General features: G+C 63.0%; 2 protein-coding genes across 3 annotated transcripts; one reads left to right on the top strand and one right to left on the bottom strand.

Annotated features, from left to right (window-relative positions):
- The first annotated feature begins 109 nt into the window (after window positions 1-109).
- On the top strand, window positions 110-3726 carry BRF2 (BRF2 RNA polymerase III transcription initiation factor subunit). 2 transcript variants are annotated; one of them, XM_055696194.1, is made up of 5 exons: window positions 110-295; window positions 772-831; window positions 1171-1280; window positions 1395-1492; window positions 2755-3726. In XM_055696194.1, exons 1-5 carry the CDS (start codon window positions 142-144, stop codon window positions 3491-3493), a joined length of 1161 nt encoding a protein of 386 aa, XP_055552169.1. In that variant the 5' UTR covers window positions 110-141; the 3' UTR covers window positions 3494-3726. The 2 variants fall into 2 exon arrangements, with proteins under 2 accessions (XP_055552169.1, XP_055552168.1); XM_055696193.1 differs by having other exon boundaries at window positions 1171-1492.
- A 748-nt stretch (window positions 3727-4474) lies between these two features.
- On the bottom strand, window positions 4475-26125 carry ADGRA2 (adhesion G protein-coupled receptor A2). The gene is made up of 19 exons (XM_055696192.1): window positions 25862-26125; window positions 17469-17540; window positions 13176-13247; window positions 13000-13071; window positions 12624-12695; window positions 12356-12519; window positions 12066-12279; window positions 11512-11676; window positions 10715-10916; window positions 10476-10625; window positions 10181-10342; window positions 9673-9882; window positions 9396-9597; window positions 8938-9146; window positions 8682-8809; window positions 8272-8395; window positions 7958-8103; window positions 7737-7826; window positions 4475-7458 (listed from the first exon to the last, which is right to left on the bottom strand). The coding sequence occupies exons 1-19, from the start codon at window positions 26077-26079 to the stop codon at window positions 6249-6251; spliced, it is 3882 nt and encodes a 1293-aa protein (XP_055552167.1). The 5' UTR covers window positions 26080-26125; the 3' UTR covers window positions 4475-6248.
- Window positions 26126-27185: the final 1060 nt, after the last annotated feature.

The following is a 27185-nucleotide window of genomic DNA, read 5'->3' on the forward strand; positions in this document are numbered from 1 at the left end:
CGGCGATAGGCGGGCTGCGGGGTGGGCGGGGCGGCGACGGGCGGGCGGCGCGGCGATTGGCAGGCTGCGGGGTGGGTGGGGCGGCGATGGGCGGGCGGCGCGGTGATAGGCGGGCTGCGGGGCGGGCGGCGCGGCTCGGCCATGGCGGCGCGGGGAAGCTGCCCCGCCTGCGGGTCGGCGGCGCTGGTGGAGGACGCGCATTACGCGCAGCAGCAGCTGGTCTGCGCCGCCTGCGGCTGCGTCCTGGCCGAGGGGCTGCTCACCACCACCTACACCGAGGAGGAGCACCTGCGAGGTGCGGGGGGGCCCGGCCCGGGGATGTGCGGGGGCCGTAGGGGGCTTTGAGGGGATGTGAGGGAGTTCTGGGGGCCTGTGGGAGGCTGCGCGGGAATGGGGGGAGCCGGGGGGGGCTGTGGGAGACTGTTGGGGGGATGTGGAGGGCTATGCAAGGCCGTGGGGGGGATGTGCGGCGCCGTGGGGGGACTCTGTGTGTGTGGGGGGGCGTCTGTGTAGGGCCGGGGAGGGCTGTGCGGGACCACAGGGGTATGTGGGGGGCCGTAGGGGGCTGTGCAGCGCTGCCGGGATTGCACCGGCCACGTCCCCTGGCCAAGTCCCCTGGCCAAGCAGCACGGCTTTTCCCTGTGGGGCTGGGCCAGCAGCACTTTTCCGGCTGCCTCCAGGCCCAGTACAGCTGAGCTCGGGGGTCTTAGGGGTCTTTCTACTCTAAAGGCCTCTGTGGGGCTCCTGGCTCTAACAGTGGCTGTTTTTCAGAGGTGGCGTATTCCCAGAGCACCGGCCAGAAGGAGCAGCTGAGCCGCTGCCTGCAGCGAGGTGAGAGCATGCTGTCCGCCTGCCTTCGCACCTGTCCCCTCCAGCTGCTTCTCCCAGCTGTTTAATGTGTTCCCGGTGCACTCCAACATGGTCAGAGCCTTGGGAGCTGGCCGTAGACCATGGAGAAGGCAGTTAGCTCTGCATCCAGCTGTTGCCGGCCTTCAGCAAACTGTCTCACCTGCACTGAGGGACATGGGAGACGTTCTCCTGCTGCCGGAGCTGAGCTGCTCTCGCACCTTTTCCTGGGGCTGGGTGAAGGCTGGCTGTGCTGTGACATTGAGGAGAGGTATGTATCAGAAGGTGCTTGAGCTGATCTTTAAGGGCAGTGTCTTCTCACAGGGATCAAGCGGGTCCAGGATCTCTGTAAAGTCCTCCAGCTCCCAACGGTGTTTGAGGAAACGGCAGTGTCATACTTCCAGAGAGCTCTCCAGCACCCCTCCTTCCACCTGGTCAGTCTGGAGAAGAAGGAGCTCCTGGGGGGCTGCTGCGTCTTTGTGACTTGTCGACAGCACAACTGGCCCTTGATGATGGGGACAATCTGCTCTCTCCTTTATGCGAAGCAGGAGCTGTTTGCCAGTGTCTACCTGAGCCTTCAGAAAGAGCTTGGGCTGTCTGTGCCGGCCCTGAGCCTGGCAGACCTGGTGAAGACACACCTGAACAGGTAACTGAGCCTCTTTCAGCCATTTCAGAGTCCTGTGTTGGACACTGGTGGGTGGAAAAGCTGCTGAAACGCAGCTGTGGCCAGGGCAGAAGTCCACAAGGACAGAGAGGGTGACCTGTGCTGTTACACAGGCACGTTGCTGAGTGCACTAAGGCAAAACCAGATCATCTGGAAGAGTGTTCCCTTGGTCCATTCGTGGTCTTGCGTGCTAAGGGGGGCACATCTACCACTGGGCTGGGTGGCAGTACTGGTGCAGCAGCATCTAAAGTTTGTGATCTGGGAGTACAATTTGTTGTCCCTTGAATGACAAACTTAACCAGGTTCTTGCTCCATCCAGCGATCATAGTACAACAGGGTAGCCCGGGGGTGGAGGTCAGCTGGAGCGGTGTTTGCTGGGTGGAACGGCTCGCCTCTGTGCTAGGGTTTGTACAGACCGTGACGGCTTTTTTGCCTCCCTTGTCACAATCTGGGCTGTGACTCTTCTCTTTCTGCCCCTTTCTCCTCAGTTTGGAGAGGGCAGTGAGGCACTAGGTAACACGAGCAGAAGCCCGTCGCAGGGTATGTTTGCTCTTACTGCAGCCAGCTCCCGTGTCAAGCTGGATTACTGCGGTGCTGTGTGATGTGGCTTCCCTGGCCCGGCTTTGGCTGGGTGAGAGTTATTTCTCTCCTTGTAGCTGGTGCGGTGCTGCGCTTTGGGTTTGGTGTGAGCGCAACGCTGAGAGCACACTGATGGGTTTGGTCCTTGCTGGGCGATGTCAATACTAAGTCAAGGGCTTTCTAGTTTCTTGGACCCCGTCAGTGAGAGGGCTGGAGGGACATGGGGAATCGGGAGGGGACACGGCTGGGACAGCTGACCTGAACTAGCCAAAGGGATATTCCATACCACAGACCCTCACGCTCAGCGTATGAACCAGGGGGAGTTGGCTGGGGCCGGCCAGTCACTGCTGGGGGCCAGGCTGGGCATCGCTCAGCAGGGGGTGAGCAGATTGTGCATCACCTGGGGTTTTTGTTTTTCCGTTTGGGTTTTATTCCTCTCTCTTTCTCTCTCCTTTTCATTATAGTTGTTGTTGTTATTATAATCATTTTATATATATATATATATATGTATAAACCCCCCTGTCCTTACCTCAGCCCACAAGTTTTACCTTTTCCCCAATTCTCCTGCATCCCACTGAGAGGGGAGCGAGTGAGCGGCTGCGTGGTGCTTGGTTGCTGGCCAGGGTTAAACCACGACACTAACAACATTCTCTTTGCTCTTCCAGCTTTCGGCTGTTCCAGCACGCGACCGACATCCCTGCCCCGTTTGTGGAAGACAAGGAGACGATGGTCACCCGCACAATGCAGATTGTGGAGCTGGCCAGCGAGACGTGGCTGGTCACCGGCCGGCACCCTGTTCCCATCGTCATGGCTGCGGCTTTCCTGTCGTGGCAGTCACTGCAGCCTGCCGCCCGCCTTGCCTGCACCTTCGCAAGGTTCTGCAAGCTGGCGGGCGTTGATCTGCCGCCACCGGCGCACCTGCGGCTGAAGGAGCTTCTCGACATCCTCCTGAGAATGGCCTCCCAGCTCGCCTGGCTGAGGATGTTTAACATGGACAAGAAAACTGTGGTCAAGCACATTGGGGACCTGCTGCAACACCGAATTTTCCTGCTGAAAAATGCCTTCTCCCTGGAGGACGAGGAGCAGCATGCCTCAGACCCAGGCAAGGGGTCCCTGGGCGAGGGGTCCCTGGGCAAGGGGACCGCCGGCTCTCCTGCAGCAGCAGGCGGGGCAGTGCAGGAGGAGGGCTGTCCCTTGGAAAGGAAACGCCAGTGTGAGGGCAGCCCGAGGCCCTTGCTGCCGCCCTGCCTTATCAATCCAAGGAAGAGACTGCGGACGGCAGCCCTGAGCGCTTCAGACTCTGCCATCACTGGCGACGAGCCCATCTCCGACAGCGAAATCGAGCAGTACCTGCGGGGCCCGGAGGAGATCCGGGCCTTCAGGAAGGCCAAGGCCTGGCTGTGAAGATGCTCGTCTCTGGCGCCTTGCAAAGGACGGTGCTGCCGAAGACACCAGGGCTGCAGGGACTGTGGGACCAAAAGTGTGAAACCCCTCGGTGACAGAGCCATGACACTGCAGGGACAGTTGCCCGGGGGAGCGGGCTATGTCCTCTTTCATGTTCTGGACCAAAATGGGGCTTTTTGTGGTGTTTTGGGTTGTGTTACGCTTCTGTTAGAAATGAAAGCACCCGTGCCAGGGCTGGCTTCTGGATTCTTTCCCATTGCAGCCTCTGGTAGAACATGTTTCGGTGTGTCCCGGTGTTGCAGGAAAGCATCACACGCGAGTCCATTGAGCCCGTGGCTGTACAGCAAGGTGCTGACGCCTGGGGGAAGGGCTCCAGCACCTTCGCTGATGCTGGTTTTCTGTGGTGTTGCTCCGGCTTTTCTGGGGTGGTCTCACCTTCTTGTGCTTCTCCTCCTTGGGCAGAATGGCTTTGTGAGGGTCAAGGAGAATGTTAATTTGCTGAGAGAAAACTAACCTGTCTCAGTTAACTAAGGGATGTGAGGCTGCTGGGTAGGGTGGCAAAGGCTTTGGGCTGTGTGTGGCCAGTGCTGCTGGTTGTTCTCGGCAGCGTGGCTCGCTCAGTGAGGCGGTGCCCTCTCCGTGCCTGGCGATCTGTTGTATTTGAGTGCAAATTCTGTGAGGAATAACAGTAGATCTTGGCAGACTGGCAAATCTTTAATATATTAAACAAAACATATCTGCTAGAAACATTCTATTTATATAAAAATGCAAGAAGACCCCTTTAAAGACATTTCTTTGGCATACTTTCCCCTCCCTCCCCCACGTATATTGCAAGAAGCTCTCTGTTGATATGTCATTTGCTTGTAATGTAAACAGACAAAAAAAAAAAAGTGTAATAATACAAAGCTTTTTATATAATACTGTCACAGTGCAGCAAGCGTATATAACAACTCAGCATCAGCAAGACCGTGTAGGCTGTGATATTGACAATAAGGATTTAAATTTATTAAATACCAGGCGCGATGAAGCATGGCTTAAGCCATCGGTCGGCAGAGACGTGGAGGCAGGCAGGGAGAGGCAGAACCGTGTTACACCCTGGGGTGCCCCAGCCCTGCGGGGTGAGGGTTCCCCAAGGGTGGCTGAAGGTGAGACAGATCTGCTAAGTGCTTTTCCTTCCACCGGCTTCTGGCTCCCCGTTCCTGCCTGGTCCTCGCAACCCCTTGGGAGGTAGCTATATTATTAATTAAACTCATTTGCACGCAGGAGAAAATGGAGGCCCAGGGAGGCTGGGAAGGGCAGGGGAGGTAGCAGGCTCCCATCCCACCATTACTTTTAGGGCTGGGGTTGGCGTCAGCTGGGCTCAGTGCTGGACAAGGGGTGCAATACAGCCCGGGTCCAGTGTGCTGCCCTGTACCAGCATAGGGATGGGGTGCTCCTTGCCCGGCTCCAAGGTAAGCAGCCTCCTCTCCTTTTGGGAAACCTTCGAGATCTGGCAGGGGATGGCTCCCAGACCCTGCTGCTGTCTGCAGCATGGCTGTTTTACCTGCATGCTAGAAAAAAAGGGGGGAGACTTGTTTTTAAAGTGGGAAAAATAAGTGCTTATCCAAGTTCCAGCCCTTTGAATGCATCATGTGAACTGCCCAAGGAAGTTCCCTAATTAATTGTCATCTATCTCCCACTTTACCAGGGATGGCCCCTGCTCCCTGGTGCTTTCCTCTCATCTTACACGAGTGCAAGGCCAGTAGCTGGGGGTGGGGGGTTTCTCCACCTTCCTAAGAGCAAACCCAGGTACTTTCTGAGTGCGCATCCCTGGGCTGAGGACAAGGGCCTGCTTTGGGTCTCAGCCCATGGCTCGGCTCTTTGGTGCTTTGGCAGAAAGGGTCAGTCTCGGCTCTGGCAGCGGCACAGCTCCGCCAGCCCACCCCATTGCATAGCTTATGCCTCCGAGGGCTTGGGAGCCTTTCCTGGCTGGGATTTTAGTGTCTGGCATTAACACAGTGCAGACAATCACCTCACCTTGGAGCTGAGGCTCCTTTTACCTTGTGCTTGCTTCGCAATATGGCTTTTGCTTTGGCAGCCGCCTAACCCACGGGGCTAAACGCTGGCATCTTAACACAAACGGATAAAAACTTTTGCATGTAAAAACATTCCAGACGGAGAAGCTGCTCTCTGGCTTGCCCAGCAGCAGCTTGCTCAGGCTGGGGTCGCACGAACATCGGTGCTACGGTGCCTGTACATAAAGGGCACTTGGTGTGGTCCCCTCAGCGGGAGTATTGCAGTCGTGGCACGAGCGGGCTATTGCCAAAGCACCCGCTCCTGGAGAACACTGGTCGGTAACGAGGCACTCTCATCACTTACTGATCTGTCTATACATATATACATTCAATAATATAGCTTTGAAAAATAGACATTTGTTTCCTCTGTATATTATAAAATAGTATTTAGGATCAGTCTCAAGTGACATGCAGGAGCCGTTAAGGTACAGCTGCAATTCAGGCTGCTGGAGAGCAAGGATTGCCTTTCGCCTGGGGGCCCCGGCACCGCTGCGGGAAGCTTTGACCCTCCTCGGGGGGATGGGTGGGCCTGGCATCACCCTCCACCCGGGGTGAGCTGGAGCCCCCAGCCGTGCCGCCCAGCCCCACTAGTGCACGTGGTGATTCCCACAGTGTCACCTCACGGCTGCCCCGAGCGGCTCCAGCCACGGCTCCCGAAGGAAAATGCTGCGGCGCTGTGGCCATCCAGTCCTTCCCCACCTTTACACGGTGGTTTCGCTCTTCCAGAGGCCTGTCTTCATGCCGGCCACGCTGTCGGCACTGGCCAGGTTGACGTCGTACTTGCTGCCCTTGAGGCCGCCGTTGTGGCTGGCCACGTTGAGTGGGTAGGACCGGCGCTTCGCCTCCTTCTCAGCTGCGCTGGCTTGCCGCAGGTTGTCCCTGCTGGCGCTCCTCCGGCGAGCCTCGGCGAAGTCGGGTGCCCGCCGTCCACCGTCGCTGCCTTCTGAGTGGCTGGGTGCCATCTCCCCGTCCTGGGGGGCCCGCGGCCCCCCGCGGCCACTGCTGCTGGGGCTGTTCCTGCTGCTGTGATAGCTCTCAGAGTGGCTGTTGTGGAGGCTCCCGCTCTCGCTGGAGGGATGCTCCGAGGAGGGGCCCCGCAGCATTTTCAAGCGGTGGTGCTTCCCGTCCCGGCACTGCTTAGTTCTGCCGCGGTGGTTCCTGCGGCCGTGGAGGTTGCTGGTGTGCCTGCCAGCACTGGCCGTCCTGCTGTCGGCGGTGTCCGGCTCCGGGCAGGTGGCTGGGTGTGCGTCCGCCTGGCTCTGGGCTACCTGCAGGTTGGTGAGCTTGCAGCGGCCCCCGGCCGAGCCGGCGCTGCTGGGTGAGGAGGAGGAGGCACTGGAGCGAGCCGCCTCCGGGTCGCAGCCGATGAAGACCTGCGAGCCATCCTCCGGCACCAGCCCAGGGTGGACGTACGCCTGCATGGGCAGCGCGTTCCTGTAGGAGGGGCAGCAGGAGAACCAGGAGCTGAGGACGTCCCGGCGCCGGATGCAGTGGTGGATGAAGATGAAGAGTCCCAGCGCCACGGCGGTGACGCCGTAGAGGCAGCTGAAGACAATGTTCAGGTACCAGCGCTGGGACACGGCCATGGCGCCGAATGTCCACAGGGCGATGTACAAGGCGTGGGTGGTCACCAGCGCCCAGAATTGCACCTGCAGAGAGTAGATGCCATCTGTCTCAGGGCAGGGTGGCCCCGAGTTCAGCGTGACGGAGATGGACCCGGAGTCTGTCAGGAGGTCACTGGCACCCCCCAGCTGCGGCGGTGGCTCCAGTGGCTCGGGGACATCTTTCCGGCGTGACGGTCGGCACTGGAGGCTGAGCCCGGCGCAGAGGAAGTAAATCCAGGTGACAAGCAAGATGAAAGCCACAGGGACGTAGAAAGCCCCCAGGCTGGGCCGCCACACCAGCCAGCAGCTGTGCGGGAGGAAAGGAGCGCTGATGAGCAGACCCGGGTGCCTGCGCATGTGTTGTGGTGCTGCGATGCTCAGCACCCTGGCCGCAATGGCACGGGCTCTGCGGAGGCCTGCTGGCTGCCTGGCTGGGGTTTTTCCCCAACATATGGATACTTTTGGGACAAATCTCACCAGTCTTTCCCCAGCTTGCCCAGAGTCCTGGTGCTGCCAGTTCCCATGCCCCGGTGAAGGGAGGCTGCCCGTTTGGGGAGGATGGCACGGTTGAGCAGAGGCACTTACTATGGGTTGTTGTCATGGTAGTTGTGGATGTTGACGGCCGCCGTGATCCCGCAGATGATGAGGGGGATCCCACCAGCGATCAAGTAGAACCTGCATGGGGGAGACACTGTCACCGCACGCCTGCAGTGAGCCCTCGGCACAGCCACGGGCAGGACGGGCTTGTAGGGCAGAGGAAGCCCCCCCAGCTCCCCGTTCCCCCCACGGGGAAGGGGTGTTTGTACCGTAGCATGGGGCTGGGGGCTGGCTGGGACATGTCCCCATCTGGCTGCTGCGGTGCCTTCCAGGTCGCCTCCTTGTAGAGCACTCTGGCCTTCACTGCCATCCACAGCAGGGTGGAGAGGGAGGAGTAGTGCAGGATGATGCCGACCTGCAGGAGAGGGGCAATGGGTGGGCAGGCGGGTGCTGCAGGCACGGCTGCGTCCCCGCCGTCACCATCCTGTGGGTCTTGGCAGGGTGACACCTCACTGTGCCAGGCTCAGCGGCCCTGGGGGCGGCAGCAGGGCGCAGGGGCCCTCCCCTCGCCCCCGGTACCTACCGCTTGGCACACAATCAGGTAGCCGGTGAGGGTGATGCCTCCGGCAAAGACGGCGGCCGTCATGGCGATGTGGAAGCAGAGGTTAAGCAGCATGTGCCAGCCCTTCCGCGGGATGAGAATGGTGCTGGGAGAGAGGCACAGCGGGCACCCATGAGCTCCTGCCCAGCCCCGAGCAGGACAGTTATTTACAGCACGCGAGAGCCACAGCTCCCGCAGCACCCATCCTGCCTCCGCTGCTCCGGAGGGATGCTCTGACACAGCCTGCCCCAGCCAGGCAACGGAGCAGGCCTGACAGAGAAGCCGTACACGTAAGTGTACACATAAGCTGCTCCAGCTGCCCGGAGACACCACCCAGGTGCAGCCCCTCCAGCCACCGCGCAGCCGAGGCCAGCGCCAAGGTGCCCGCTCACCCGTGGTTGACGATGTAGGTGATGATGGTGGTGAAGAGGCAGAGCAGCAGGATGGCCGTGCAGGTGTACATGGCCGGGTGCAGCACCTCCACGGCACCTCGCGCCTCGCTGGGGAAACCGCTCAGCTCCTGCGCAGCCCAGCACAGCCCGTCAGGCCCTGCACCACCCGTCCCCATCCCTCCGCACCACCTGCCCGCAGCCCCCAGGCTCCGCACCCCTCGGGCAAGGACCCCAACCCATTGCTCACCCCACCTACCATGAGCACAGCCACGTTGCTGAGGTGCCGGCAGTGCAGGGAGGTGACGTTGGGCTCGCGGGCGGCCAGCTGGCAGCCCTCGGCGCTCCAGCCCCCCATGCCCTCCAGCACCTCGAAGTTCCAGTATGCGGCCACTGGGTCTGCACCCTCCCCAGGGTGCCGCAGTGACACGGCCACCGGCTCTGACAGGTTTCCCACTCCGCAGCCATCTGCAGCAACGGAGAAACCTGGTCAGCAGGACATGAGCCACCCCTCCACCTGCACCCCAAAAGGGGCTGGACACGGGGGACCCCCACACTGCATCCCATGGGCACGTTGCCACCTCCCCGAGGACCCCCAGGGATGGCTTTGCACTGCAGGAGCACCAGGGCAACACCCCAGGGAGCCCCACGGAGCTCCATCCCCCAAGAAAAGCCCCACACAGGGCACCCCAAGCCCCCCAGACATGCAGCCCTTACAGGTCCCGGCATAGATGACTGGTGTGGCCACACTGCGGCGTTTGCCGTCATCAGCCAAGCGGGAGGAGTTGCCGGTGCTGCAGAAGAGCTTGCCATTGCGGAAGACCAGCAGCTGGAGCTTGCAGTCGGCCAGCGGCGCAGCCGGGACGGGGCTGGCGAAGAGGCTGGGTGGCAGCTGGATGGAGGCCAGGGCGATGCTGTTCTGCGGGCAGACGGTCACTGGTGAGCAGGGGCTGAGCCCACCCCAGCACCTGCCCGGCCCCTGGCGTACCCGTACCTTGATGTGGAAGCTGGTCAGGGAGACGTTGGGGCGTCCCGTGGTGCAGCGCAGCCTCAGCTGCTGGTCGGGCATGGGCTCGGCCCCCCGCTCGGCTGGAGGGGGACGCCCGGCGGGGACCCCGTCCTGCCGCTGGAAAGCCACGCAGCTCAGCCCCACGTAGCTCTCAGGCTTCACCACGTACGCCTCGAAGGCGATGTTGCGTGAGTTCTGCCAGGCACAGCACCGCAGGGCATCAGCCCTGGCATGGCCAGAGACCCCCGGCATGGGCAGAGACCCCTGGCACTTCCAGAGAGACTCCCAGCCTGGGCAGAGACGTCTAGTGTGGCCAGAGACCCCCAGCATGGCCAGAGAGACCCCCGGCATGGCCAGAGAGATCCCTGGCAATGGCCAGAGAGACCCAGCGTGGGCAGAGACCCCCTAGCACAAGCAGAAAGCCAACCCAACCGCTCCTCCTCCCTCTTCAGCCCCCCACCTCCAGGCAGCCCCCCCTTTGCCCCCCACTCACCACCGCCATGTGCTGGGAGTTGCTGCTGAGCGTGTGGGCAGCAATTTTCTCCAGGGAGCGGACGATGCTGGTGCAAGCCTTCTCCTCCTTCTGCGACATCCACAGGATGTGGTCGTCCACCAGCATGATGTTGCTGGCCATCTCCACAATCACGTCCGTCAGCTGCGAGGACAGTGAGCGGCTCCACAAAGAGCTACTGCTGTCCCCAGCAGCAAACACCCCAATTCATGCTTTTCCACCGCAAAAACACCCAGCAGGGCTGGGGCAACCAGGAGACAGGAGCAGCGCTCGTTACCTGCTTGATCTGGTCCACGTAGCCGATAAATTTCTCTATCATTTGTGCCACGTAGAGGACATCAACCATGTCCGAGAAGTTGGCTGCCTCGGCCGTGTAGACGCGGAGCTGGTGAGCCAGGGTCAGGGCATTGGAGGCATTGATGGGCATCTGCAGAGCGGCACGGCCACGGTGGGGTGACGGTCACCGGCTGCACCAGCCCCCTGGGCACAGCTGAGCCCCCCCGGTCCCCGGCTCACCAGCACAAAGGTGTAGAGGACGCGGGTGATGTCATTGGTGTAGAGGCAGTGGGAGTAGTCACCCTCCTCCCAGCGCCCGGCGCGGTCGCAGCGCCGCCATGCCTGCTTCTCCGCCGCCGCACCTGCGCCCGCCGGCCCCGTGGCGAAGGGGTACTGCAGGCAGGGCTGGTAGGCGGTGATGCCTGCCAGGGTGCGGGGCCACCTGCGGGCGCAGGCACATGGTGACCATGGGGCACCTGCCACCAGCAGCCCCCTCCCCAGCCTGCTCTCCCCGTGCAGACCCCACCCAGCACCACGCCACAGCCCATGGGCACCGCAGCCCCCAAACCCCCGCAACAAGCCCCTGCCCCCCCTTGGCTCTGCAGGGACCGGGGGTGATGCTCCCCAAAAAGCTGCCGCTGCCCCCTCCAATCCCAAATCCCACTCGGCTTAGCACAGCACAGAGGAAAGCAGTGGGCGATGGAGGGGCACCACTAATTTAAGCCACATTGACTGTACCAGTAATTTATATTCATAACGGCCCCACCGGGGTTACGGCGGGCGCCCGGAGCCTTTTGTCTCGTGCCAGAGAAATTCCAACACCTCTGCTGCTGGAGCCAGGCTGCGCCGCCGGCACGGGAAGCCCTTCAAAAGAGCTCGTGCTCCCTGCGGCCGCTAATCGCTACCAGACTGCCGGTCACCTGCGGCGAGCCCCCCGCCCCGGCACACACCGCTCACGCTGTACGTGGCACACACCACGTGCACTCCCTGTCCTGACGTGGCACCTGGCCCATGGCCACACCACTGCTGGCCCCTACCTGAAGTCCCCGCGGTTGTTGGTGACCCGCTCAGCAGGGCAGTAGGATGCGGAGGTCTCCAGCACCACGATCTCCACCTTCTTGCTGACGTTGCCCTGGGAGGTGGAGACGGCACACTCCCACTCGCCGTTGGCAGAGATGTGGATGTTGGAGAGGATGAGCTCGCTGTGGGCAGAGGGGACAGGCTGGCACGGAAGGCCTGCCCCACGGGAACCCGCCACAGCGGTCCCTCAAGCTTGGGGGCATGAGGACACACACCACCAAGCACAGAAGGTGCTCACATTTGGCATCCCACCCATGGCACTTGGTACCCAAAAACCAGCAAGCCCTGTGGCCATGAGTGCCTGTCCCCATCCTCGTGTTGTTTCCACCATCATCCCCACCTCATCTCCATCCCCATCCCCATTATGTCCCCATCTCATCTACATCCCCATCTCATCTCCATCCCTGTCCTCCTCATCCCATCTCCATCCCTGTCCCCATCTCTATCTCCATCGCATCCCTGTTCCCATCTCTGTCCCTTCCCCATCTCCATCCTTGTCCCCATCGCCAACCTGGTGATGAAGGTGCAGTCATGGATCAGGCTCTCCTCCACGATGACACCCGTCTGCTCGTCCTCCTCCACCGGCTCACGGTTGTGGTACCATCGGATCTGGGTGCTGTTGTCCAAGTAGGTGGCGGTGCACTGGAAGGGCAGCCGGTCGCCCTGGAAAACCACCTGGCGCAGCGATGGGATGAGGTGGTGGGTGTGCAGCTCCGGGGCGCCCGCTGCGGGGGACACAGCCGGCCGGGTGAGCCCGCGCCCCCACCTGCCGCCGCCGCCCCCGCCCCGGCCCCGGCTCACCGCAGCGGAGCTGGCTCTCCCGCGCGCTGCGCAGTGGGAAGGCGTGGAGGTGCCGGGGGTAGACGCACGCCGTCCGCTCCGAGATCTGCGCCGAGCGGTTGCGAGCCCAGGGCAGCACCCAGCGCAGGTTGCAGTCGCACGTCAGGTACTCAGTGGCAAAGTCCCTGCAAGGGCTGGTGTCACAGGGTGCCCGCGGGGTCATGCCATCAGCCCCGAGACCCTCTGGCAGGGCCCCCCTGGCTGTTGAAATCCTGGGGCACAAACTCACACGACTTTCAGGGAGGGGAGCTCGTTGAAGACACCGGGCGGGAGGCTGGAGAAGATGTTCCCAGACATGTTCCTGCAGGACAGGAGAGAAGGGTGGCGTGGAGGGGACCGGGGACCTGCTGGGAGAGGGAACACCTCCCAGGCCCCTCGCTGTGCCTGCACACTCCACCTGCCGAGGGTGGGCATGGGGTAGCCACAGCCTGACGAGCCCCCACACTGGGCGGAGGCAAAGGGTAGGTGGCATCCTTGGGATGTGGCATAGGGAGAGCCTTGGGATGCAAAACTGCCAGCGATGCCCCAGGGCAGGGGACAGCCCCGGGGGCTCCTTGTAAGCCAGGGAACAGGGCTGGCCAGGGCATCCCCAGGGAGCTACTTACAGCCTGAGCAGGTTGGGGAGCCCCTGGAAGACGCTGGCACTCAGGCACCCAATGCGGTTGTTGGAGAGGTCCCTGCAAGGCAAGCGGAGGTGCCATCAGGGCTGGGGACGCCCCGCTGTCCCCGCTCCCCCCTGGGCTGGTCCCAGGCTCCCTGCGGGGGCTGCACTGGCACTTACAGACGTTTCAGCTCGGGGAGGCCAAGGAAGGCGCCCGGCTGGACCGTGCTGATCAGGTTGTTCTTCAGGTCCCTGCAGGGAGACAGACACAGAGCTTGGGGGGAGCCTTGTCTGCAGGAGACACAGCGCTGTGGGGCCGAGGGCATGAGCGCACCCCGATCCACCCCCAGCTCCCATCTCCCACGCATGGGTTCCTCAGCCGCCCCAGGTGCTGGAAACTCCCCTGCAAGAGCCTCATTAGCAGCTTTCCATCCCATTTCCCGCTCGCTCGTTATCTCTCCAAAGGGCGCAGGGAAGGTGTGAGGCTCCCTGCTGCTCACGGGGGGATGCCAGCCCCTCTGCACGCCCTGGCGCGCTGTGGAGCATCGCATGCCCATGCACGCTGGTGGTGGCCACCGTCCCCTCCTGTACATTGTTTCTGGAGCAGCCACATCCCGGTGGGTTATCTCCTGCATGCGGGATAAGAGCACATCGCAATTGCCAGCACGGCCCCAGAAGGGCTTTGCAGCCCTCAGGAAGCTCATTTGGGTTATTAGCCTGATTGGAGGCACGTATCTAATCAGAGGCGTGTGCCGGTGTGGGGTGTGGGGTGGCTGCTGGCACGGTGGGGTGCGCCGGTGGCATCGGCCGCTCCATCCAGCCCTGGGACCGGCGAGGTGGTTCCTGCCGAGCACTGACGCTGGCCGGGAGAGGAAATGGGATCCATATGGCAATGCCGCGTTTATTTATAGCAGTCTCCACGGTGCTCATTGCCGGATCGCCTGCTGCTCCACGTGCGGCCCTGGGGACACCCATGAACCACAGCCCCCGTCTGAAGGCCACAAGCTGGTGCGCAGGACGGGGGAGCAGTGCAAACCCTTCCGGCAGATCTGGGGGTGCAGGCAGGCATGGGGGTCGCACCGGTGAGACACGAGGGGCCACGCAGGGAGAGGGAACCCGGGCGGCGCTGCCTGCACACTGCAAACACATGGACGTGCTTTGCTCCCAGACCAAAACTCACTCCAGTGACTTCTACAGGTCCCCTGCTGACCCCAAATGGGCAGGGCTCGCGGCAGGGGGACACGGCCCTGTGGTGGACCCCAGGGAAGGGAAACACGATGTGATGCCTTCTGGGCCAGCATCATCCCAGCCCCGCTTGGCTGCTGCACCAACTGCCCATGCCGGCCTCCCTCAACAGGGAAAAGGTGTCCTGGCAGCTCCGATGGCCGGGTGCCCCGACAGGGGGTGCGGGCAGGGTGCGGGCAGGGTGCGGGCAGGGGTGCACTGGGGCCAGGTGAGCGCCGGTGCTGAAGGAACAGCTCCGCTCACCTGCACCGTCACCTGCACCGTCACCTGCACCGTCACCCACCGCACCAGCAGCCGCCCCACAAACACCCACCCAGACACACCAATGGCGACCACCAGCCCCAGCCCCGCTCCCTGCCAGGGCCCAGCCAGAGATCCCAAGGACCCCCATCCCCTCAGACACCCCCTGGCACACACCCCTCGCACAGCCCGCAGCAACCGAAACATCAACTGCCAAAACTCAGCGCCACAGGCTCTGGCCGGCTTGCAGCTGGGGCTGGGGGCTTCCAGGGACCACTGGCCAGGGATGGGACCCACCGGGGACCATGCTGAGCCCCGGGGGCGCACGGCCAGCCCACGCCTGGCGCTGCGGGGAGCCTTCCTCGCTCAGTCACTTCCTCCCCGCTGGCCAGGGGCCCGGGGCTGCTGCTGCTGATTTATGATAAGGCTCTTCTCTCCGCACTGCGGTTGTTTGCCTTTGCGTTTCCGCCGGTGCCGAGCCCCCTCCTCCCCCTGCCCCGGTAGGGTGACATGCTGCAGGCACGAGAGCCAGCAGCGGCCCAGCGCCACGTGTGCATGAGGACCCCCCACTGCCACATGTACATGGGGACCCCCCTGCCACCATGTGCACATGGGGACACTGCAAACCAACCGCCTCCTTCCCTGAAGCAGCGAGCTGCAATGCATGCAGCAAACCCTGGCACAGAGGGTCTGATCCAGCCCGGTGCGGCCGCAAGGAGCCCAGCACCCCGGGGCTGAGCCCACGGCCACACAAGCACCCCTGTGCACACAAGCACCCACCGCAGCCTGGTGGACAGACTCCATCGCCGCCACTGTCACCCGGATGAGCCCCGTGGCAGCCCACAGACCCAAGGGGGGGGCACTGGCCCCAGTGGAGGGCAGGACGTTCCCAAGCGGGGCTGCGCTAATGAGCGTGGCCGCCCTGGCTGCATACCGGTCCTGCTCAGACTCATTAATCTCATTACGCCGCTACAAATCACCAGAAATGCCAAGCTGCAAGCCTGGAGGGGTGGTGGTCCGTGGGGGCACCCTGCACACCACTGAGACCCTGGGAACAGGTTTCCCCCCTTCTTGTTGGGTCACCAAAGCACCCATGCTGGGCAGGCAGGGACCCCATGAGCCCCAGGACAAGAAGCAAGGGGCTCCGCAGCCCCCACCATGTCCCCACCGTGCCAGCACTGTCCCTCCATGGGGCACGTCTGCACCGCGGCCCCAAACCGACCCGATGAAAACAATTACGGCTCATGTCGAGAGCAATCAGGCGCGGCACAGCGCGATGCTGGCTGGCCCGGGATGGGGGAGCGCTGCCCACGGACCCCCCCCGACGTGCTGGTGCTCCCTCTCCAACCCGCGCACAGTTTCGGCACAGCAGAGGTGAGCGGGAGGTGACATGGGGTGACAGCGCTCCCAGAGCACAGAGACTTTTCCAGGGACCCTGGGGGCTACAAAGCCATGGTCCCCCCTAAGGTGCCAGCCCCCCAGCTCTGATGCAGCCATTCCTGGGAGCGCGGCACCCGCGGCGGCCCCAGCTGCTCCCTGCCCGTGTGCATGTTAATCCCTCCCGTTAATGAGAGCTCGGAGCTGGGAGCAGGAGGAGGTGACCCCACGCCTTGGAACCGTGTTGGGAGGACTCAGCCAAGCGGGACTGCAGGGACTCAGGGTCCCCAGGGTGACTGCTTCCTGCTCACCCCGAAAACCGCCCCTCAGGGACTTCCACGCCTTTAAAATCCCAAACCAGCCCCAGCACCAGGCACTGAACGCTCTGGCATGCCTGTGCCACACCGCAGCGCCACGCACCCCAACTGCAGTGCTGTGCACCCCGCTCGACACCGTGTACCCCACGCACAGCACTGTGCCCCCAGTGCTGCCCAGAGGATGGCACCCACTGGGCGCTGCATGCTCCAGAGCGATGCCACGAGCGGGCACTGTGCACCCCCTGCCCTGCAGCCCCCATTGCCTCCGGAGCAGCTGGGCTCCGCTGCAGACTGGGGCAGGTGCACACACTGTAACTCGAACAAGACCCACGTTAATAAACGCTTCCTTGTTGGGGCTAATGAAATGCAGGTGGTGTGGGTCCCGCTGCCCCTGGGGAGCCCCTGCGAGCCCCCCAGCCGGTAGGGCCATTGTTGTGGGGCTGTGCCAAACCCCTGGCAGGGCTCTAACCCTCCTCAGACCCGCCACTGACCAGATGCAGTGGTGCGGCTGCAGGGTGGCACTGGCAGCACCTGCCCTGGTGGGTCCCCAAGCCCTGTGTGCTGCCTGCCCTGCCTGCATCCTCTGCTGCCCGCACCTCCCTGCTGCCCCTGCCACCCGCCCCCTGCCCCTCTGCATCCAGAGCCATGCCCTGTGGGAAAACACCAGGCCAGGCGCTGCGGGGCAGGGACCCACCGCCCAGTGGCAGGGGACCCCACAACTGCGGCCCTGGTGCCAGCACCACGTGCCGCAGAGGATGCCCAGCGCAGAGGCCCACCAGCAGCTGGGCCACCATCCCAACGGGGCAGCATCCCGCAGCGGGAGCCCGCTCAGCCCAGGAATGCGTGAGACCCTCACGGGGCCGTGGTGGGGAACAAAACCCCCTCAGTGCGCTGGTCCCCATTCCTGCATACCTACAGATCAAACCCATATGGGGGCCATAAATCTCCCCTTATTACAGCTCCCTCCATAGAGATGCCTTTCATGAAGAGATAAGAAAGTTGACTTTGTTCGGGGGGACAATGTTGCTTTTCATACCGGCCCTCACAGAGCGTGGCCCCCCCGGTGCCTCCTGCCCCGGCACAGCTCCCGGGGTCCCTGGGATGCCGTGGGTGCCAGCAGCAAACCCTGTGCCCCAGTGCCGGCCCTGCCGCAGCAGCCGGCAGCGGCATCAGGAGCAGGACCTGTGCAGTGCTGCCAGCACCGGCCCCACTCACACCCATGGAAGCCCTGCCGGCACCGCGCTGCTGTGCGCCCCTCCAGCCCCGACCCCCCAGCCGCCCACCGGGCACTCACAGCTTCTCCAGAGCCCACAGCCCGAAGAAAGAGCCATTCTCCAGCACGGTGATCTTGTTGTTACTCAGCAGCCTGTGGGAAGAGCAGAGGGAAAGGCAGCCCTGTTACTCAACCTGCTGGGCAGGAGGTCCATGTCCCGGCGACCTGCGGGGCTGGAGGGGGAACAGGGATGGCAAGAAGCGGCAGCCCCAGTTGTGCCGCTGAGGTGGTGATGGTGAAGTCCCAAGGACAGGCTTGCATGGCCAGGTGGGGACATGGGATGTGACACCTGTGTTGGGATGCCATGCCATGGTCCATGTGTATGGCAGCACCAGGATGGAGGCGCCTGGGACCGTGCTGGCTCTTGGGGTGTCGCTCCTGTACCTTGGCCTGGGTGTAAGGAGCTGCATGTGTGGGCAATGAGATCCCCAGCCCAGCAACTGCACCGAGAGGCACCCTGAGGACCTGCAGCCAGGTGAGGACCCCGCGGCACCCCAGCTCTTGCCCCCCACCAGCCTGATCCCCTCCAGTCACTGCATTGCAGCCATCCTGGGGGCCTCCCAGCACTGGGATTTTATCCCAAAATAAAGAGCTTTCCTGACCAAAGGGGCCCTTGTGAGGTGACAGGAGAGGGAGGGGGGCACAAGCATCCGACAATTCAGCCAGGAGCTCATTAAAGCACATCAGTAGCAATTAGCAGAGCCAGACCCCAGCCTGGGGACAGGAGATGGCTCTGGGGACCAGAGGTGCTTCCCTGGAACTCCCAGGCGGACGCGTGGGCACCGGCAACGTTCCCGCTGGCAAACGTGACCCAAAAGCAGAGTGGGGGCAGGCAGCAGCGGGGGCCGAGAGGGCACCCTGGAGCCCTGGCCAGGGGCGAGGCGAGGGGAAAAAAGGGCTCATTGAGGGCCGGAGCCGGGGCTGTTTACACACGGGCGGGCTCTGCCGCCGGGCTGAATGGTGGCTGTGTGCTGCAGAGCTCCATCCCCTCCAACACCGGCCTGCAGCACCCGTCGGCATCGCTCGGCTCTCCCTGGCCAGGCTCCCGCGCCGGGGCTGCCCCAGCAGCGGGCAGGATCGGGACCCCGCACGGGGGCTGCGCTGCAGCGGGGGTGGCTGGTGGGGAGGGGGGCAGGCGATGCAGCACCCCCGTCCTGGGCCGCATCCTGTGCTAATGAGGAGCTGCCACCGGGCACCGCCGTGGCCGCGGGGCCCTGCGACCCGGCTGGCAGCAGGGATCGGAAGCGTCCGGCAGCCCCGACAGCCTGCAAATTGCTTCCACACGCCGACGGCTGGAGCTGCCGCAGCCAGGGCCACATCCCACCCTTTCCTCCCTGCGGGGACCACGCTTTGGCAGGGCTGGGCTCACCTCAGCACCAAGCACTGGTGCTGGCCAACAGCAGCCCTGGGACCCTGCCCGGAGCTGGGGGCAGCAGGGATGCTTCCCGCATTGCTCCCCGGCTCTGGGGCACGGCAGCCCCACGGCGCACCTCGATTCCCCATCACAGTGCCGGCAGGGACTGTTGCTCAAGGCCATGCTGGCCCCAATGGCTCCAGAAGGTTTTAATTCCAGCAGCAGCAGATTTCACAACCCGGCAAAGCCTTCGCAGGCTGCGCGCGCATGGGGGGACCTCGGGGGCTCCCTGCTAGAGCTAGGGCAAGCAGAACCCCCTGCCTCAGGGAAGCATGATGGACCCTGCCACAACAGCCCTTGGGGCTGCATGAGCTGCAAGCGCAGAAAATGGAGAACTGCATGAGACCCCGGTCTCAGACCTCCCGGCCCACAGTGCCAGGGGGTCCGTGGCATGACCAAGGACACATGCAGCCTCTGGGCAGAGATGAGCCAGGCACCCTGGGCGAGCTGGACCCGGCCATGCTGGAGCCTCCCAGGGCAGAGGGATACAACCACAGACGTGCCACCAGCACAGTGGGCAGAGAGCAGGCAGCTGCCTGCACCGGAGGCCAGTGCTGGAGAGCTGCACCCAGCTGGGAGCGCAGTCCCCTGCCACCCCCCAGGACTGAGCCCCGGTGCCGGGGATGCTCGCTTTGTTCGCAGACCCCTGGGACCATCTGCATCTCTGCCATAAAACCAGCGCTCCCCGCCTTAAAAGGCAGCATCCCGCGCCCCGATGGGATCAGCCTCCCCTGTGATCTGCAGCCAGGCAGCCGGGCCAGCAACCCACCCGCCGACGGCCGGGAAAGCAGCCACAGGGTGCCCTCCTCGTGGGATTCAGGGGAAAGCCACCCCTGGAGCCACCAGCCCCTTGGGACCAGCCATTGGGGAGCGCAGGAATGGCTGGGACCCTGACATGACGCGGGGGCACCCTGAGCCACCGGCACTGCCCACCCGTGCCATGCTTGGAGTCTGGTTTGCCTTTCCTTAAGGAAAAGAGGTCCCCGACCAAAAGGAGTGTTTGGCACACCAAAACTGCACGGACAGCAACGACTTGACTGAAAGTTCTCTCCCTCATAAAACGTTTTCTGGGTAGTGATCCTGGCTCCTCTTTTCCCTGCCTTGTAGAAGCCAGCCGGGTCACGTTCCCCTGTTACAACTCACATCCTCAAACACGGTTATATTTTGTTTTCTCTAGTTTTATGGATATTTTGTTCCAAAAATTTTTCTGTTTTGTTTTTTTTCCAGGAAGTTCTCATCAGGCTCCACGGGACTTTCCGTTCCCGTGCGTCCGCAGGCAGCAGAGCCGTGTGCAGGTCTCTGGCACTATCCCCTTACAGAAAATTTACTGAGAAACCCTAAAATACAACAAAATAAGTGTCCCTGAGAGGCCATCCCAGCCCAGCACAGGGGGGTCACAGTCGAGCAGCCCCCAAGCCCCACTGGGGCAACAGGACCCCTCATTAGGACCCAGTCCTCGGCACGTGGGACCGGACCTGAACCCCTTGGCTGGATTTCAGAGCCCAAGGGCTGCCCCTGTTCTTGTTCTCAGCTGGGAGGGGAGATCGACTGGGGGGGGAAAGGGGATGGGGGGCTGGACGCAAACCCCGCAGCTGCCCCGCAATCGCCCTGGCTCGCCGTGGCCAAGGTGGCTGTTGCTGCCGGCAGGCTGGGGAGCATGCCGGTCTGGGGTCGTGGCAGCTCTCCGGATACTCCCTGAGGTCTGTGTGGGGCTGGGGGTGCGGAGGGGATGTGGTGCCCCCATGTCCCAGCCATCCGCAGGCTTGGCAGGCCATGAAAGCACAGCTGTGCTCCTCCAGAGCCGCTGCTCGGCTGTGCCTTGGCTCCAGCCCAGGCTGGGACTCCTCACCTCAGCAGCACTGGACATGTCCCGGCAAGAGGTACCCCCTGCCCCAGGCTTGGAGCGATGTGCCCAGCACAGGGCGGTGGGAAGGGCTGGGGACCCCGTGCACACCCCCAGCCCTTGGTGCCTAACCACCCTCACGCCCAAGAGCATCCTCCCAACCAAAACGGTGCCTGCAGCCCACCCAGTCAGCCCGAGACCCTCTGGTATCACAGTGCGTGGGCAGGCGGGTGGCTCCCGTCGCCTGCCAGGGACAGCCCTGCTGCTGGGACAATAATCGGCTAATTGAGCGATGGCTGGAAAAGTCTCTCTGGACAATGCAGGGATTAAGGACCAGAGCGTCGAGTCAAACGGAAACGATAGGGGGATGTGTGGTGGGGATGGGGGTGGCCGCGCAGGAGCCCCCCAGGGAGCATCCTCCCATCCCAGGGGGATACAGCCTTGGAAGGGGTGCAGCACCCTTGCTCCCACCCAGCCGCACAGGGCTGTCCTCGGGGCTCAGACCCCACGAGGCTGCAGGCAGGGAGATGGAGCCATCCCTTCTCCTTCCTTTTTTTCATCTCAAAAAGAGGAGCCAAAAGCGAAAAAAACAAGATTGTTTTTTCAAGCGTGCTGGAATCCACTTGGATAAATAAGGGCTCCAGAAACTGGGCTGCTGAAACAATAAACTTCCTCTGGACCCAACCAAAAAAGGACGCGGGGAGACGGTGGCTCCTCAGCACGGGCAGCAGGGGAAAGGCAGCGGCGCAGAGGTTAATAAGGGGGGGGGGGGGGGGCTGTGGGGGTGGGGAGGCTCGCTATGCTTTGCTCTCCAAGTGCATTAATTCAAAGCATATGCTCGCAGCAGATATGGTGCAGGCTGCGCCCCAAGCACAGCTCGCTGGTTTGCAGAGGGGTTTTAGGAAAAGAGGGGCCCCGGAGCTGGCAAGAGGTGGCCAAGGGCTCCGGCACCAGGAGGGGCTCTGGAGGTGGCAGCATCCCGGGGGGGACCTTGCAGCTTCCAGCCCAACAGGGCTGGAGACCCCCGGAGCTGGCAGGGGGCTCCCCCCTCCCACTTTGTTTGGGCACGGGGTGGGGGGGGTGAGGGGTGGGTAGCTCTTCCCCTCCCCACGATGTGCCCTGGGGCGTTGCCTCCAGCCTCACGTCACGCCGGGCTATTTCGGATGGTGAAAATTATTGTTCCAACCCTATGCTTTTGTTAGCACAGGAAAAATAAGCCCCGGAGAGAGGGCGAAACCTCCAGAGCCAGCACGGGGCAGCAGAGCCGGGATGCTCCGATGCACCGGGCAGCACTGTGACCCCACAGCCCCCAGAAAAACCAAACCTGCCGGAGCCGCAGCCTAATAAATAACAAATAGAAAGCTGAAAAAGGTTTGAGAAAGAAACCATCTGCAGGGCCCAGGACAAACCAGCCTTGGAGAGGGGAGTTCAAGTAGAACTGGAAATTGGTCATAAGTCAAAGCCCTCTATTCCCTGCAGACAATCTGTAATTTCAGTGCAATCAAGCTGTGCACATAAATGAGGCCTGTGTGGGGATTCCACATCTGGAAGAGGTTTGGGCTCCCGCCCGTGTGACAGTGGGGCTGGCCACGGCCGGCGCGGCTATCTGGGTCTCGTTAGGGATACAGTGCTTTTTCCATTAGGCGATTAGCACAGGGGTCAGCTGGAGGGGGAGGGAATTAAAGCCTTGTTACTACACGTCTGCAGAGCCCCGGCACCTCGCAGCCATGCTGCAGGGATGTCCCCAAGAGGTGCCAAATCCCTGACCTCAAGCCATGGGAAGACCACAGTCCTGGGAAGCTGGATCATGATGGAGAGGCTGGGGAAGACCCCAGGCTGCGTCGGTGCAAGCTCTGCTGGGACAGCTGCAGCCAGGCGAGCTCTGCAGGGCTACGAGTTAAAGAGGGGTAACAACCCCACGCATTAAGGCTGGCATCGCTCCTTCCTCCCCACAATGAGCCGGGGCCAAGAATTAACCTCTAGGTATAAAACGGTGCAGGTGTCAGAGAGCACATGCTTCGTAGCATCTGCTGGGCTTGCATGGGGCTGTCACATCCCTATGAGCATCATCCTGCTTGCCAGACCCCACGCGTGTCCCCGTGCTGGCTCCCTGCGCCTGCTCCGCACTGAAGGCAGTGCTTCTGCCTGCCCCGGTCCTGGCAGGCCACTCCGTGCCCGCCAGCCGCAGGTCTCCCCACGGCACGAGGTTCTCAACTAGGACCAAAGACCGTCGGGATGCGGCTGGGATGGCTGTGGATATTTAGGCAAGAACCAAAGCGCTCCATCCCCCTGTCCCACCACCATCCCAGAGCTCCAGGAGCTCCAGCACCACAGCCCCTGGCATCACACCCACCACCAGGACGGAGCACGACCACTGGTTCCCAGCACCCGTGGCCACGCCGGGGCTGTTCCCTGCCACCGCGGCTTCCCCACATGGAGTTAATTCCTGCAGCTCCACATCTGTGGCCACTGCCTCGGCTCCCTCCCAAAGCAGCGATCCCTGATCCCTTCGAGGGGCCGAGGGAGGAGGAAGGGAGCCATGGCTCCGGCAGACGGCTCCCTGTGAGAAACCGCCACGTCCCCCGGGACACCGTGGCTGAGCCCAGTGCTGGCTGCAGGGCAGGTCCCCAGCGCCGCCGCCACCCCTGTCCCCTGCTCTGCCCCTCTGCAGGCTGCGATGCCAGCAAGCATTTCTCAGGCACAGGGGGTAAATAAGCAGCAGCTGCCGCGGATGCAGCCTAGGATTCCTTAGCGCAGGCCTAATAATTAAAGATAAATAAAGAAGTAAACCAAGAGTGTGGGAAAAAGCCAAATGAGAGCCAGGGTGAGAGACCCACACGGTGGCAGACCCCCTCCGGCTGCCCGACCTCCTCCTGCCACCCGCGTGTCCCCAGCCATCGCCCGGGCGGCCGGAGCGGTGGCGGAGGCAGCAGCCCTCCTGCACCGGCAGCTTCTGGAAGAGCCTCCCCCACGCACAGTGTTAGCGCTAACGCATGCCTGCTTCCCCGGCGGCCCGGACGAAGACTGGAACAGGCTCTGCTTTTAAGCCGTTGCTCTGCACAAAACACACCATACGTTTCCTGCGACTGGGGCAACGGTGATGCTGAGCATCCCTGGGGCACAGCGGGGACCTGAGCATCCCTGGGGCACAGCGGGGACCTGAGCATCCCCGGGGCACGCCATGGAGCCCTGCTCAGAACCAGCTCACCCGCTGGGCTCAAAATGTGGTTGTCCACAGCGGGGTGTCCCCCGAGGCACGTGCAGCCCTTGCCACGTGCCCGGGCCCTGCTGCCTCCTCCGCTCCCTGCCCACACCCCAGCGGTTCCAGGAGACGCTCCCGAAGCTGGAGCCTCTGGTTTTGATTGTTCCATCTGGAAAGGGTTTAGAATAAATCATGTTTACTGCGCGAGAGCAGAGCCCAGGGTCACCGCATATTTGTAGGTTTCTGCCTACGCCTGTAGGTTTCATGTCACGTTTTAGTGGGATCGTGTAATGCCCTAATGCTTCTGCACGGTCATTCTAGCCTCTCCAAGGAGCCGGCCCCAGCACAGACTGCTCCAAACTCCCCTGTCCCACCAGGCACAGCCCACCTTGGCTGCTCCGCCAGCTCAGGGCTGCATGGGGCTCGACTTGTGCTCAACGTTGCAGTTACACTCGCTCACGCTGGAGAAAGCACCAGAGCAGGCAACTAACCAGACGTTTTTCCCAAATACAAATTGACAGAGGACTCAAGCATCCCTACAAGTATTTGCAAGGGGCTGACATACAAGAAAGGACTGAAGGAGGAAAGAAACGAAGAGTAAAGCCCACCCAAGGGATAAGTGCGACTGGAGGGCCCAGCCTCCACCAGCCCTGCAGCCCCCACCAAGGGGAGCCCAGGACACACGTTGGTGCTGCTACTCTGGTTTGATTCATGCTTTTAATATGACCATCACACTTCAGACCCTGCTCGTGGCACCCACACAGCGCAGGCTGTGTCACAGCCACACTCCACATGGGGGATGGCAGCATTGCAGCCACCCCATTTTAACAACATTGTCACCCCAAAACTAAGACCCTTCGCAGCGAGCGGCACAGCACACGGGGAACCAAGAGATGCTTAGAAATAGCAGTGACTCCAGCACATGAGCAGCAACGCGACTGAGCGGGTTCAAGCACGTGAGAGCAGACCGGGTGAGGAGCACGGCAGCCCACAGCCCAGTCCTGCGCAGCCCCAGTCCTCCACAGCACCCAACAAAACCCACCCGAGGAGCAGGAGGAGGAGAACCAAGGCCATGAGCACACTTGCGTGGGCAGGCAGGCATGGCCAACCTCCTGGGACAGCACTCTGGGCAAAAGCGATGTTCCCTCCAGCACAGCGCTGCCGCCCTGCCCTCAAAACCAGATTTTAATTCAAACGTCTCCTCCAGAGTTATAAATAAACCCTGCAACCCGCTGCTGCAGCGAGCAGGCGTGCTGGCTGAAACCCCAACCCTCCCCAGCACCGAGGGCACGAGGAAGCTTGGAGGAAGCTTGGAGGAAGCTTTAGATGCTTTGCACAAACCCAAGACCCGTTTACGGCTCCTGATCTCTGTTCAGCAAATATTTCCAGGGAGAACAGTCACTTTCAAACAAAAACATCCTCCCCCAGCACTCCGACAGCAAATGCTGTGGAGGGAAGCATGGAGAAGGAGCTCGTTTCCTGGATTTCCAGCTCGCATCCACACTTTAAACCTGTCCCGCTGTCACACCGTGGGGACAGCGGGGTCCTGTCTGAGCTGGGCTCCCCGACGCTGCCGGCCTTCACCCCGTGCCCCCAGTCCCCCCCAGCACCTGCCCGCCCGTGGGAACACAGCCCCAGACAGCGGCCAAGCGATACACACCGGCACAGAGCGATGCGGGGGTCCCCCCGCTGCTCCCACTCCCCCGGGGCCACCAAGTGGCACGGGGTGGACTCGGTGTGACCCACGCGTGGGCTCCCAGCCCTCTCAAGCTGCAGCAGGCTCCCGGCCGGGGCAACCTGGGGGTGCGGGGCCATGCCCGGGGAGCGATGCCACGGGACCGGGGAGCTGTACCCGGGGGAGCGGTACCCGGGGCCGGGGAGCGATGCTGGGGTCCGGGGGCAATGCCCTGCTCCGGGGCGTGGGGCGGGGGCGATGCCCGGGGCGCGGTACTCACAGCGTGGCGGTGCCGTCGGGCAGCAGGCGCGGCTCGGGCGGCGCCGGGAGCCCCCCGCCGCTGCAGACCACCCTGCGGCGGGGCGCGGCGGGGCCGCCGGGCGCCTTGGGCCGCTCGGCCGCACACTTGCAGCCCAGGCTCTGCGCGGGGCAGCTCCGCGCCGCGGCTCCGCCGCTCAGCGCCGCCGCCAGCAGCACCAGCGCGGCCGCCCGCCGCATGGCCCCGGCCCCGGGCTCCGGCTCCGCGCCCGCCGCCGCCCCGCTCCCCGGGGCGGCTCCGGCGGCGCCGCCTCCCCCGCTCGCCGCGCTCCGCCGCCGGCCCTGGCACCTCCCCCGGCCCGCCCCGGCCCGCCCCGGCCCGGCCCCGCCGCGGGCACCGGCTCGCCTCCCCCCGGGGCGGCAGCCTGCGTGGGAGAGGGACCCCGCGGGGTGCCGGGGAGCCCGAGCTGCAGCCCCGCGCCCGCCGGGGGGCGAGAGGCGCCGGCTCCTCCCCGGTGCGGAGCGGGAGCCCCGGGTGTCGGCGGGGACCCCGCGAGGACACGAGCGCCGTGGGCCAGGCAGCCCCTCGCGATGGGTGGCTGCGGCCCCCCGCGGGACGGGCGCGGGTCCTGTGCCCGGGGTGCTGTGCCCGGGGTGCTGTGCCTGGGGGTGCTGTGCCCGGGGTGCTGTGCCCGGCGTGCTGTGCCCGGCGTGGCAGCATGGCCGTGCCCCCCCCAGCCCCTCGGGACCCTGCACTGCAGAGGGACCGCCCTGCACAAACTCACGCAGTTCACTCTATGGTCACACAGCTCCGGCCCCTCCTGGCCTCCACTCCGCAGTTAACACTCGTCCCATCTCGCCTTCCCTGTTTGCTTCACTGGTTTCACGCTAAGTTAAATATTTTTCTTCCCGCTCCCCCCTCTCACATCCCCTCTGCCTCTTGCTCTGCCCCCAGCCCTCTCCCCCCCGGGGCTTGGGCCACGGCTCACTGCAGCTCCAAAGCAAAAGGATCAAACTAAGGCAATGAAGTCTCTAGGACCCCGTGCCAGGGAGTAGACGAAGAGGATCACGGAAGGACGGCAAGAGATGGCTCTGGGAATGCGGTTTCTCTCCAGGACCAATAGTTTCTGGAGGGGAAAAGAAATTTATTCCTTTCTGCAAATAAATGCAACTCGCTGTGGCAGTGGTCCTCGGGAAAGAGGAGATATTCATCAGCACGCACACCCAAGGGGCTTCCACATGTGCTTTTGTTTGGGAGCCGAAGCAGCTCAGTTCCTGCACAACCCGTTAGCCACTTCACCGGTGGTTGCCTTGGTTCTGCAGCTCTTCCCTACCCAGGCACTCGC

Source organism: Falco cherrug, chromosome 18 (genome assembly GCF_023634085.1).
Source record: "Falco cherrug isolate bFalChe1 chromosome 18, bFalChe1.pri, whole genome shotgun sequence".
NCBI lineage: Eukaryota > Metazoa > Chordata > Aves > Falconiformes > Falconidae > Falco > Falco cherrug.